General features: G+C 46.0%; 1 protein-coding gene across 1 annotated transcript; it reads right to left on the bottom strand.

The window, feature by feature from the left end:
• Nucleotides 1-14,439, bottom strand: LOC139472177 (uncharacterized). The gene is made up of 3 exons (XM_071254552.1): nucleotides 14,137-14,439; nucleotides 12,992-13,264; nucleotides 1-891 (listed from the first exon to the last, which is right to left on the bottom strand). The coding sequence occupies exons 1-3, from the start codon at nucleotides 14,437-14,439 to the stop codon at nucleotides 1-3; spliced, it is 1,467 nt and encodes a 488-aa protein (XP_071110653.1).
• Nucleotides 14,440-14,827: the final 388 nt, after the last annotated feature.

The raw sequence follows: 14,827 nt of genomic DNA, 5'->3' as shown, positions 1-14,827 counted from the left end.
CTAGGGGAGGGTGGTAGAGGGAGGGGTGTGGAGGTTGGGTGAGGGTGGTAGAGGGAGGGGTGTGGAGGTTGGGGAGGGTGGTAGAGGGAGGGGTGTGGAGGTTGAGGGAGGGTGGTAGAGGGAGGGGTGTGGAGGTTGGGGGAGGGTGGTAGAGGGAGGGGTGTGGAGGTTGAGGGTGGTAGAGGGAGGGGTGTGGGGGCTGGGGGAGGGTGGTAGAGGGAGGGGTGTGGGGGCTGGGGGAGGGTGGTAGAGGGAGGGGTGTGGGGGCTGGGGGAGGGTGGTAGAGGGAGGGGTGTGGAGGTTGGGGGAGGTGGTAGAGGGAGGGGTGTGGAGGTTGAGGGTGGTAGAGGGAGGGGTGTGGAGGCTAGGGGAGGGTGGTAGAGGGAGGGGTGTGGAGGTTGGGGGAGGTGGTAGAGGGAGGGGTGTGGAGGTTGAGGGTGGTAGAGGGAGGGGTGTGGAGGCTAGGGGAGGGTGGTAGAGGGAGGGGTGTGGGGGTTGGGGGAGGGTGGTAGAGGGAGGGGTGTGGAGGTTGGGGGAGGGTGGTAGAGGGAGGGGTGTGGAGGTTGAGGGTGGTAGAGGGAGGGGTGTGGAGGCTAGGGGAGGGTGGTAGAGGGAGGGGTGTGGAGGTTGGGGGAGGGTGGTAGAGGGAGGGGTGTGGAGGTTGAGGGTTGTAGAGGGAGGGGTGTGGGGGCTGGGGGAGGGTGGTAGAGGGAGGTGTGTGGGGGTTGGGGGAGGGTGGTAGAGGGAGGGGTGTGGGGGTTGGGGGCGGGTGGTAGAGGGAGGGGTGTGGAGGTTGAGGGTGGTAGAGGGAGGGGTGTGGGGGCTGGGGGAGGGTGGTAGAGGGAGGGGTGTGGGGGTTGGGGGAGGGTGGTAGAGGGAGGGGTGTGGAGGCTAGGGGAGGGTGGTAGAGGGAGGGGTGTGGGGGTTGGGGGAGGGTGGTAGAGGGAGGGGTGTGGAGGTTGGGGGAGGGTGGTAGAGGGAGGGGTGTGGAGGTTGAGGGTGGTAGAGGGAGGGGTGTGGGGGCTGGGGGAGGGTGGTAGAGGGAGGGGTGTGGGGGTTGGGGAGGGTGGTAGAGAGAGAGGTGTGTAGGTTAGGGGGTGGTGGTAGAGAGGGGTGTGGGTTTTGGGGAGATTGGGTGAGGGATGTGGAGGCTGGGGAGGGGAAGGGGTGGGTGTAGAGGTTGGGGAGGTTGGGTGAGTGATGTGGAGGTTGATATTGGTGACTATTGACATCAATGAGAAACCTTCCTTCCGTTATTACAACTGAAATATAACATACGGGGCACGGAAGTCTGACAGGATCCGATGACCCCAGATCCCAACTGACTGGGATTCATGGTTCGCAGCACCATGGCATTGCCTGTAGGGTGTTCATGGGTTGATTCAAATCGGTAAACGTCTAAGGCCTGCACCACATGTGTCTTCCCTTCCATATTAACCGCGAGTTGTCATGTGACTGAAATACTGTTGAAACCCAACTCTCTCTACCCCGATTTGAAAATTTGAAATGTAAAAATATATTTCCAGTCCCATGTCCCGAACACTTGGTCAAATAAAGAATAAGTGGGTTTACTTGCATCAGCAACCTATCATCTATACAGCGACGAGAAAGCTACATAAAACTCTGCCAGCAGGTCAGTAAGGCAACTAGTACAGAATCACAGAGTTGTGGTCAAACTAACATTGTATCACACGACAACGCGCCGTAAAAATCAATATGCTTGCCGCCAAAGACGACTGTGCTTGTCGTAAGAGGCGACTAACGGGATTGGGTGGTCAGGCTCGCTGACTTGATTGATACATGTCATCGTATACCAAGTGCGTAGATCGATGATCATGACAATCACTGGATTGTCTGGTCCAGATCCAGACTCGATTATTTACAGACCGCTGTCATATAGCTGGAATACTGCTGAGTGCGACGTTAAAAACAACAACAACAACAACAACAACAACAACAACAAAATTAAAAATATATACTCATTGTTAGCGGCGACTAATGGTATAGAGTGGTCAAGCTCGATGACTTAGTTGGTGCATGTTATCGTATCCCACTTGCGTAGATATTTGCAGAGAGACGTCATATAGCTAGATCATTTCTGAGTGCGGCGTTAAACAACAAACAAAACTTACCAAGCTGTATTTTACGAAAAACATCCACTGATAAATGACTGGAGAACGATTTTATATGTGATTCAAACACTATTGAGTAACAATGACGGTTTCGACAATCGTAATGTACAATGTACACATTTTCGTTAAGATATTTCGAAATGAATAACATTTACAGCAAATACAAACAAGGCCCGTGAAGATCCGGGGTAGAATAGGTCTTCAGCAACCCATGCTTGCAGTAAAAGGTGACTATGCTTGTCGTATGAGGCGACTAACGGGATCGGGTGGTCAGGTTCGCGCGATGGTTGATGCATGTCATCGTATCCCAATCGCGTGGATTGTCTGGTCCAGACTCGATTACTTACAGACAGCCGTCATATAGCTGGAATATTGCTGAGTGCGGCGTTAAACAACAAACAAACAAACAAATCAAAACAACGAGAATACTATTGACAGAATACTCATGCATATGTTTAAAAATACTGAAAAAGGTCGGCACAAAGTTTAGTTATTCCCTTGACACGTTCCGTCAAAACGTCAAACTCCGCATTTAGTCCTTTTATAACATAATTCCTATTGAAATGGGGGGCACGGGTGGCGCAGTCGTCTAAGGCGACGCGATTCTCTGTGCAGAGTTACGCCCCTTGGGCACGCCTGAAACCTATGATTGTTGCTCGTGGGTTTCACCGAAGTGGTAAACGTCTGAGACCTGCATCACTTCGGGCTTTCCTCCCACATTAAGCTGACACGCCGCGATATAACTGGAATACTGTTAAAAGCGGCGTTAAACCCAACTCACTCACTCACTCTTGAAATGTTGGTGTGAGTGTAATGTTTTAGACATGGAAGTACTCCATAAGAATTTTTCTCTACGCAAAACACAATTTTTTTAAAGCCTACTACCTTTGCCTTGACCGATATTTTCCGTCTTTCAAAGTAAGTTCATTTACCCCAGTTAACAATCCATGCATTGTGCTGAACTCTAAATTAAAAGAACGCGTTCAAACGTCACCCGCATAAACGACCATATTTGTTTTATTGTCTTCGCATAAAATATGCCAATGCACATATATCGTTAGTCGTTTTTAAAATAATATTTGACAGCGATTTTGCCATTTTGTGAAAGATTGAGTGAATGTTGTTTAACGCCGCAGTCATTGCTGTTCCAGGCATAACACACCGGCTTGTTACTATTACAGCCGGCACCAAAGAAAGGAGCGACTGAAACCCGAGAAACGCGCCACACCATCATGAGTGAGTGAGTGAGTTTTGTTTAACGCCGCTTTTAACATTATTTTAGTTATATCACGGCGTGTCAGCTTAATGTGTGAAGAGAGCCCGAAGTGATGCAGGTCTCAGACGTTTACCACTTCGGTGAAACCCACCCACACCATCATGGCTCCACTACCAAGAAGGTAGACCCGTGAAGATCCGGGGTAGAATAGGTCTTCAGCAACCCATGCTTGCCGCAAAAGGCGACTATGCTTGTCGTAAAAGGCGACTAACGGGATCGGGTGGTCAGGCTCGCTGGCTTGGTTGAAGCATGTCATCGATCCCAATTACGTGGATCGATGCTCATGATGTCAGTCTCTGGCTTGTCTGGTCCAGACTCGATTATTTTACAGACCGCCGTCATATAGCTGTAATATTGCTGAGTGCGGCGTTAAACAACAAACAAACAAACAAACAAACAAAGAAGGTAAGGTGCTTTGTAGCATGACGAACCGAGGATAATTAGCTATCCGATCTATTTGCCTGGTCCAATTTCATATTAATATTTATTAGTTTGTTTGTAATTTAACTCACCAATATTCCATCTATATGACGCCTCTAACGTCAAGCATGGGTTGCTGAAGACTAATCCTAACCCGGGTCTGTACGGTGTTAAATTCATTGCATTTATATAACTGGATGCAAATAAATAATGAACTGGAATCAATGTGTCATCGATTTGATAGGGTTTAACGTACTTCAGAGATAACAAGGCGCCATTGCAATTAGGTATACAAAATGCTTCGGTCGTATTGTTCATGATAACCATTAGACTTTTGGAAGCATCTGATAGTCTTAAGTTGTAGTGGGTCCCATGGTGCATTGACGTCAAAACCCGAGAATCAACCCGAAGGAACTTTGGTCGACATTTAAGTTTTAATGAAGTGTGGAGTCTGCCCAAGACATTAGGTTTGATGTAAGCATGGGGAAAGAAAACAGATACTTCTCCGAAATGGCTTGACGGATTCAGTTTAAATTTTGTGTGGATGTTTGTTTGAGGGTTCAGGTTTTTCTAGGCATCAACATTGGATTTGAATGTAACCTCCAGGTGACGAAGTTTGATTAACAAACGATTAAACAATATTCTCCAAACGTTAAAGAGCCACTCGTCTGAAACGAGGTGGGTGAGATGGTCATCATATGTTGTTCCTAGCTTATTCGATACATCTTGATCAGTGAGTGAGTGAGTGAGTTAGGTTTAACGCCGCTTTTAACAGTGTTCCAGTTATATCACGGCGTGTCAGCTTAATGTGGGAGGAAAGCCCGAAGTGATGCAGGTCTTAGACGTTTACCACTTCGGTGAAACTCACGAGAACGGGTATAATGCTGACAAACCTAGAAACATAATCGGGGCGAACCGGGATTCGAACCCACAATCATAGCTTTCTGGCGTGCCCAAGGGACTCAACTCTGCCCCCCGTAAATGTGAAGAAGACGTGGTGCCAACAAAACAAGAGACAAACAGTTCAGTTTCGCCAGCCTGGTCAAGTCAGAGAAGAAGATGTTCACCGAGTCAAAGTGTAACTTGAAATTATTTATCATCACAAAGGGCCCAAGCCCAAGGGAACTGAGCATGATAACTCTGCACAGCGAATCGCGGCGCCTTAGACGACTGGGCCACCCGTGCCTCCCATCTTGATCAGAAATTAAAAATGGCCGCCAGCTACCATAATGAAACATATATAATACTACATTATTCTCCTTAAATATATCTTCAGAAACCACTTGACAAATGAAGCTGAGACTCTACATGCTTGTTCCCACCAAAGACGACACGTAAATTTTCTCAAGAATTTCGAGTCTGATTTTCAATATGGCCGCCATGCTAGCCATATTGAAAGCGTTATTAATGGCCGTTAATATTTCAAAGTATGTTCAAAATGTAATGAAATGTGATACGACAGTACTTAGTTGTGGAGCTCATCATGTATGTTTATTGGGATATTTTAAATTTTGACCTTGCTTTGACCTTAACACTTCAATCTTACTGAAAGATAAACTTCTTATGGTCATTACTCGGCCATTTGTGTCCAAAATGGAATGAAATTTGGTATGTATGTTTTTTGTAGTAATTCTCAACAAATAAGCTTCGTTGGTTTTCGATATTTTGAATATTGACCTTATTTCGATCTGTGCTTTTGGACTATGCTCTTAATGCTCCTAAATATATTTCTTTATTTAGCAAATATCGTCGTTTATTAAGATTATTTGTATTTGTCCAGTGGTTTCTTAAGAGAAGATGCTCACGACGCATGACGCAAGACGCACGTCGCACATAGATACAGAATATTGTCTTAAGACATACACCATTTACATTTACAAACACATTTCAGGAAAGCCAACTTCTCCAGCGAACTATTTATAAAACCTGAGGCAAAATTATTGTTTTCCAGTCCCCCTTCCCCATTTGGGGAGTTTGAACCAGAGAGACAAGGTAACTTGAACCCGACACATGTAATCACATATGTTCGATGAAAGGAAATACGTGAGTGAATGAGTTTATGTCACAGTCATCACTAACCCGTCCAGCAAACAGTCGAGAGTCGTGACAATGAGTGAGTGAGTTAATGAGTTTGGTTTTACGCAGCTTTTAGCAATATTCCAGCAATATCACGGTGGGGGACACCAGAAATGGGCTTTACACATTGTACCCATGTCGGGAATCGAACCCGGGTCTTCGGCGTGATGATCGAACGCTTTAACCACTTGGCTACCCGACCTCCCTCGTGGCAATGAAAACTAATGATTGATATCATGAACACAGCTCCGCGCCAGCTCACAACAAACCCAGAGCCCATAGGGACCACAGCATACTCAATTTAGTACGGTCGTAACTGAGACGGTAGGCTGCACCCAAAAATTAAATGTTTCTCGGGCGCATTTTTCTCGAAAGTGACCCGGGAGGTAGGGAATTTTTCAGTTGTCAACAGAGCATGCTTCATATACCTCCTGACATTTGAAAACAAAAATCTTTTATTGGCAGCTAAAATGACAGACGCGCATGACTTAAATTAATGCACCGATGCCAGGGAAAAAATCTTTTTTCAGCCTTAGACATGCGAGAGTTGCGTCCCTTAGCAATGCAAGGATCAGCTGATTGTTGTTTTACAGTATGATCTGTGTCTCTTTTGCTTTCACTGAATGCTGCCAACCCGAGATACAGTTGTGTTACACACTGTTCAAAGCAGCGTAAAACCCAACTCAATCACTCACTTACTTCAACACGATGAAATTGAATTATAAATATTTGACATTAAATTGCACTTACGCTATCTCCCAACATTGATCGTGTGAACCCTAAACGTCATATAAACGAGGACCCATATTCAAACAATGACCAAAAAATAATGAATGTCACAGGAGAGATTGTGTTGGGTGAAGGCCACTTCGAACAGTGGACTGTTAAACCCGGCGTTAAATTCAACTGACTCACTAACTTTGGTGAAACCAACGACCACGGATATGGCGCTGACAAGCTTAGAAGCATTATCATGGGATTCCAACTCACTATCATGTGACCCATGAAGATCCGGATAGAAGAGGTCTTCAGCAACCCATGCTTGCCATAAAAGGCGACTATGCTTTCCGTAAAAGGCGACTAACGGGATCGGGTGGTCAGGCTCGCTGACTTGGTTGATGCATGTCATCAATCCCAATTACGTGGATCGATGCTCATGATATTAATCACTGGATTGTCTGGTCCAGACTCGATTATTTACAGACCGCCGTCAAATAGCTGGAAGATTGCTGAGTGTTGCGTTAAACAACAAACAAACAAACCACTATCATGGGTTTCTGCCTTCTGGAACTCTGCACAGCGAACTGCGATGTCTCAGACGGCTAGGACGCCAACCATGATCCCGGACGCCAACCATGATCCCGGACGCCTACCATGATTCCCGGACGCCAATCATGATCCCGGACGCCAACCATGATCCCGGACGCCAATCATGATCCCGGACGCCAACCATGGTCACGGACGCCAATCATGATCCCGGACGCCAATCATGATCCCGGACGCCAACCATGGTCACGGACGCCAATCATGATCCCGGACGCCAACCATAGTCCCGGACGCCAATCATGATCCCGGACGCCAACCATGGTCCCGGACGCCAACCATGATCCCGGACGCCAACCATAGTCCCGGACGCCAATCATGATCCCGGACGCCAACCATGGTCCCGGACGCCAACCATGATCCCGGACGCCAACCATGGTCCCGGACGCCAACCATGATCCCGGACGCCAACCATAGTCCCGGACGCCAACCATGATCCCGGACGCCAACCATGGTCCCGGACGCCAACCATGGTCCCGGACGCCAACCATGGTCCCGGACGCCAATCATGATCCCGGACGCCAATCATGGTCCCGGATATCAGTGTCATCTCACAGATAGAAATCCAGCAATCAAACAAATGTTAGCTTAAAGCTTTTATTATCAATTAAAATGTTATAATGCACAAACTGAATATTTTGATGTATTAAAGTGAAACTAAGTACAATGGTACATAGGCTGTAACATTAACTCTGAATCGGTATCTGAAGTAAGTAATCTAGCATTTACATGAGTGAGTGAGTTGGGTTTAACGCCACTTTTAACAGTGTTCCAGTTATATCGCGGCGTGTCAGCTTAATGTGGGAGGAAAGCCCGAAGTGATGCAGGTCTTAGACGTTTACCACTTCGGTGAAACCCACAAGCACGGGTATGGTGCTGACAAACCTAGAAACATAATAGGGGCGAACCGGGATTCGAACCCACAATCACAGGTTTCTGACGTGCCCAAGGGACGCAACTCTGCACAGCGAATCGCGTCGCCTTAGACGACTGGGCCACCCGTGCCCCCCGTAAATGTGAAGAAGACGTGGTGCCAACAAAACAAGAGACAAACAGTTCAGTTTCGCCAGCCTGGTCAAGTCAGAGAAGAAGATGTTCACAGAGTCAAAGTGTAACTTGAAATTATTTACGATCACAAAGGGCCCAAGCCCAAGGGAACTGAGCATGATAACTCTGCACAGCGAATCGAGGCACCTTAGACGACTGGGCCACCCGCGCTCCCCTTAAATGTGAAGAAGACGTGGTGCCAAAAAAACAAGAGACAAACAGTTCAGTTTCGCCAGCCTGGTCAAGTCAGAGAAGAAGATGTTTACAGAGTCAAAGTGTAACTTGAAATTATTTACGATCACAAAGGGCCCAAGCCCGAGGGAACTGAGCATGATAACTGGAATGCGAACGGATGCACTGGTCGGGGAAGAAATAAAACCGCATTTGAGCAGTTATTAGTACCTGGACACATGTGGTATTTAAATGTATAATATAAAATAAAAAGTCTTTTAAGTCTTTGGATGGTATTTAGAAGGGATGCACATAAGAGAAGAGAATATATGGATGCCAATTTCTTTATTATGAGGAACGCAACGTTTCGGAGTATATGCTTACTCCTTCATCACGTGTATCCACACGATGAAGGAATATGTATATACTCCGCAACAATGTACGGGAGAATGTTAGAGCAAGATGGCTCTTATTGCTGTATGGCAACGGAGTTGCGGATGTGACGTTACATTCCCCCTCTTCTGCTATCATCTATACAGCGACGAGAAAGTTGCATACAAGAGCGAAGGACAGCAGGACAACTAGTACAGAAGCACAGACTATAGTCAAACTTGCAGATTATTACACAACGACGCCTCCGTGAAGATCCAGGTTAGAACTGGTCTTCAACACCCCATACCTGTCGTAAGGGCAGACTGAGAGATCAGGTGGTCAGGCTCGCTGACTTCGTTGATGTACATGTATGTCATCACATCCCAACTGCGTAGATCAATACTCACGATGTCAATCACTGGATTGTCTGTTACATGTGTATTGTAAGTCAGCGAGGAGAGTGGGTAAGTGAGTATGGTTTTACGCCGCCTTTAGCAATATTCCAACAATATCACGGTAGGGGACACCAGAAATGTGCTTCGCACATTGTACCCATGTCGGGATTCGAACCCGGGTCTTCGGCGTGACGAGAGAACGCTTTAACCACTAGGCTACCCGCCCGCCCGTCAGGGAGGAGAAGAGCCACATCCTTGGATCGAGGTTGCCTGAACAGCTGCATGATCAGTGGCTAATGGACAAAGTAGCTGTATGACAATATGGTACAAAGCAAAATAGAATTGAAATGAATAATTATTATGTTACTGATGCGTCAAGGTTGGAAATGTGCTCCACATTTCTACCTTACAAGTTTTGCTTGTAACCCTGATCAAACCTCCATCAAGCTAGAGCCGCGCGGTGCTTTTTTATATCTATGAAGAAAAGTTGTGAAATATGACTCCAAAGGTGACCCGTTTCGGCAGCTTGGCTCCTGACAGTTTTTAGGGCTTCGGTCCTGCCCGACAGGGCAAGTGACTTTGCTCGAAATGTGCCTGTTCCCCGAGCAGTGAATGGGTACCCCTTAGGATGAGATGGCAATGAGATTGTTAACCTTCTAACACATAACAGGCAGCTTGGGTTGTATACTCTCCAGGGAGCTGAGAATTGATCTAGTGACCGGGGTAATAATAGCGCCTTGAGCATGCCCCTGAGTGATGTGGAAATATGCGCAATATAAATAGCCTATTATGTACAGATATGATTATGATTATGATTATGATTATTATTTACAGATAAAAATAAAAAAAGCAGCAAAGAGGGTTTGGGTGATCCGGGCACAGTCAGGCTGGTTAGGCTCATCATCAGCTCAGGGCCCTTGACCCCTCTACATGCAGCCCAGAAAGCGAATGGGACTTCTCCTGTAAGCGCTGCCTCGTCAAGAACTTTTCGGAGAATGTGAAGACTCCCCAACACTGCAGCCTTCTGCATTACCCAGATTGTCAGAAGGGCTGTATTCCTGGTAGCAAACCCGGGTACTCTCCCAATGTCAGTCAACAGATTGGGGGGTACCAAACCTAAGGCACCGAGAACAATGGGGAGTCGGACAACTTGATACTTGGGATGCAAGCGTGACATTTCGAAAGCGAGGTCCGCATATTTGCCATGTTTTTCCTCAATCTTGTCAATCACATTAGTGTCAAAGGGGACAGAAAATAAATTCAATGATATAAATGATTTCGCTGGATTTATAAAAAAGGACAAGATCAGGTTTGGTGCCCTGGATACGTCTGAGGCTGTAAATTGGCCTATGCCAAAGATATTTTGTATTTATCATTTATAGAAGAGAAGAGTGTGCGTACAGTCATAGGTTCTTACAGAGGCTATATTCGCTCAAAGTGAAATGCGGCTTCGTCCTCGTTAGTCCAGAAACCAGGTGCTTCATCCTTGGTGACATCAGAAAGTTGGCAGGTAGGATTTCCATTTTTCTTCTTCCAATAGTCCACAGATCGACACAAATATGTCGTTTTATTGAGACATGTCTGTAAACATTGATCCACCGTCATACCTTTTAGGATTTGTTTGTTATGACCTGTCAGGTGAAAGTGGTCATAGCGCTTGAAGATAGAAGACCAAGCCTGCCCTGTAATAAAGCAAGGGCACCTGTTAGTCATGTCAGATATACATACAAAGAACAAAACAAAAGGACGCACGGGCGGGCGGACAGCTGGAAGAGATAACATCAGCAAATGGAAGAGCGGCACTTTGTGTTAAGGGAGAACGAAGTATACACAAAAAGGTGATGTACTGACGATGTGGTGATGGAGGAACTAGTGTATACAATCCCTGATGTACTGACGATGTGGTGATGGGGGAACTAGTGTATAGAAACCTGTAACCTACTGACGATGCGGTGATGGGGGAACTAGTGTATACAAACCTGTGACGTTCTGATGTAGTGATGGAGGAACTATTGTATACAAACACATGACATACTGACGATGTGGTGATGGAGGAACTAGTGTATACAAACATATGACGTACTGACGATGTGGTGATGGAGGAACTAGTGTATACAAACACATGACGTACTGACGATGTGGTGATGGAGGAACTAGTGTATACAAACACGTGACGTACTGACGATGTGGTGATGGAGGAACTAGTGTATACAAACACGTGACGTACTGACGATGTGGTGATGGAGGAACTAGTGTATACAAACACATGACGTACTTACGATGTGGTGATGGAGGAACTAGTGTATACAAACCCGTGACGTGCTGACGATGTGGTGATGGAGGAACTAGTGTATACAAACACATGACGTACTGACGATGTGGTGATGGAGGAACTAGTGTATACAAACACATGACGTACTGACGATATAGTGATGGAGGAACTAGTGTATACAAACCCGTGACGTGCTGACGATGTAGTGATGGAGGAACTAGTGTATACAATCAAATCTGTGACGTACTCATGATGTGATGATGGAGGAACTAGTGTATACAATCAAATCTGTGACGTACTGACGACGTAGTGATGGAGGAACTTGTGTATACAAACACATGACGTACTGACGATGTGGTGATGGAGGAACTAGTGTATACACACACATGACGTACTGACGATGTGGTGATGGAGGAACTAGTGTATACAAACACGTGACGTACTGAGTGTATACAAACACATGACGTACTGACGATGTGGTGATGGAGGAACTAGTGTATACAAACACGTGACGTACTGACGATGTAGTGATGGAGGAACTAGTGTATACAAACATGTGACGTACTGACGATGTGGTGATGGAGGAACTAGTGTATACAAACACATGACGTACTGACGATGTGGTGATGGAGGAACTAGTGTATACAAGCACGTGACGTACTGACGATGTGGTGATGGAGGAACTAGTGTATACAAACACGTGACGTACTGACGATGTGGTGATGGAGGAACTAGTGTATACAAACACATGACGCACTGACGATGTGGTGATGGAGGAACTAGTGTATACAAACACGTGACGTACTGACGATGTGGTGATGGAGGAACTAGTGGATACAAACACGTGACGTACTGACGATGTAGTGATGGAGGAACTAGTGTATACAAACACGTGACGTACTGACGATGTGGTGATGGAGGAACTAGTGTATACAAACACATGACGTACTGACGATGTGGTGATGGAGGAACTAGTGTATACAAACACGTGACGTACTGACGATGTGGTGATGGAGGAACTAGTGTATACAAACACATGACGTACTGACGATGTGGTGATGGAGGAACTAGTGTATACATACGAGTCCAAGCAGGTTGCTTGGTGTAAGCTTCCAGTGGGGAGTAGGAAGGGGAAAGTCAACTGCTCGACAATAGAGCAACGTTAACGCACAACGTGTGAGCTTAAATGGACATTAAAGGGGGTATCGACGGCGTGCTGGTTAGATTCATCTGATTGAAGTTGTTGAAATCTTTCAAACTTATCGTTAACGTGGACACCATACTACCACTGACAGATTTGAACAGCAGTAGATCCATTTTAAGACAAGGTGCTAAATATCGAATGTTACAGAGATGCTTTTACGAATCATCAATTACAGTGTTATCAATATTTCGGAGATTCATTACAGTTTATTGGTTTCGCAAAGCCTGATTAGGATATTTATCACTTTACCTGGTGCCCCTTCCACTTCGACAACGGTCAGTTCAGAGGAAAGAAATGCCCCACCTCCTCCTCTGGTAGTGGTCGGCACAAAGGGAGGAACTGTCCCTTCCTCTTCTCCGGTAGTGGTCGACACAGAGGGAGGAACTGTCCCTTCTTCTCTGGTAGTGGTCGACACAGATGGAGGAACTGTCCCTTCTTCTTCTCTGGTAGTGGTCGACACAGAGGGAGGAACTGTCCCTTCTTCTTCTCTGGTAGTGGTCGACACAGAGGGAGGAACTGTCCCTTCTTCTCTTGTAGTGGTGGGTACAGAGCTTCCCTCTGTAACCGTGCCCTCGGCTGTCAACCCTGGAAGCCAAGAACGGAAAGATTTGTGTACATTCTGGCATGCTATTTCAAGAAATCTGCATATTATTTGACGTTGTTGTCAACACATCAATCCAATCTTGGTTATAGTAAAAACCACGTGTATCAAGTGTTGAGCTTAAGAGATTTAAACAAAATCCCTCTTGCCTTATTTTGCTGTTCGGAAAATCTCCTCCTCTTCCGACAGTGTAAAAAATTTGGCACAGCACACAATAATGACATGTAGGATTCTTAAGATGGATTTCAGCTAGTATATTCTCACCAAATGACGAAGCTGGGATAGCCTCTTGTTTAGTGCTTTGTAAATGTGATCGACTTACCCAGCCTTAGGCACAGATATCCTGGATGACCACGAACAGGTACATGCATCTCTGGTGGCTGACACATGCGCACCCGGCCAGACTTCTGAAGGGAAACCTTTCTTTAATACGACTGTGGAGGCAGTACGTGAGGGATTTAATGTTCGGTGAACCCTGCATTTTAACTACAACGCATTAAGTACCTTAAATATGTATCCGAAAGATGGCCTTTGAGAACTAAACATTATTCGCAAAATTATTGATTTGATTGTTTGTTTGTTTGTTTGTTTGTTTGTTTAACGCCGCAATCAACAATATGGCGGCGGTCTAACTGAGCCTGGACCAGACAAAATCCAGTGGTTGACATCATCAGCATCAATCGACGAAATTGGGATATAACGACATGCACCGTAAGTCGCCTCTTACGACAGGCAGGGGCTGCTTATGAGATTGGCCAGTTGGATTAGTCTTAAGACTGTATCATATTTTGCTGACCAATTTTTCAAGGTGTCTTGCATCAGCTTTCCCTTGCATACATGTACTCACTTCCTCTGCCGACAGTTCAATGTAGACGGCCTCGTCATCAGATGTCACGGCTTCAGGGGAGTCTGTCTCAGTCACCTTGTTGAGGTCACACACCGCAGGAGTTGTCTTCCAGCGCCAGTTCACAGAGACACAGTTGGGTGTGTACAGACACAGCTTGTAACACCGGTCCCGGGCAGCCACCGTCCAGCTTCTGACCACATGGGCAGGAGCAACAGCCAGGCCAGGGACACTCCTAGCCCCTTCGGTCAGAACAGCTCCGGCCAACATGACAGTGGCCATTAGAGAGACTTCGTATGCCGACATTGCTGTAGCCAGTAGAGAGGCTATGTGCGCGTCTTTCCCTCTTTGTATACAGCCTGCATCAAGACAGATGAACAGTCCAGAACATTTTATCTATAACTGACATGTTAATAATTTATCTAAATTTGGGCTTGTTTGATATTTCCCGTCAACGAATCAATGAACCACACACAGGTCATTATTACTGGTAGACTTGCCAATTAAATTTATCTACAGATGCATGACAGCCATCCCCCCTATTTTAGATACTGTAAGTATGGATTTTTTGTATGTTACTTGCAATTCGTTACTTGGAAAATATTCTCATTTCTTCAATTACATTCTTCAAAAAAAGAAACGCACAGGTAGTAGGTGAGGTGAGGTGAAATTGGGTTTAACGTCGCGTCCAAGA

This window comes from Haliotis cracherodii, unplaced genomic scaffold (genome assembly GCF_022045235.1).
Source record: "Haliotis cracherodii isolate W230 unplaced genomic scaffold, xgHalCrac1.p SCAF_24, whole genome shotgun sequence".
NCBI lineage: Eukaryota > Metazoa > Mollusca > Gastropoda > Lepetellida > Haliotidae > Haliotis > Haliotis cracherodii.
This window is presented reverse-complemented; position numbering and strand designations above follow the sequence as displayed.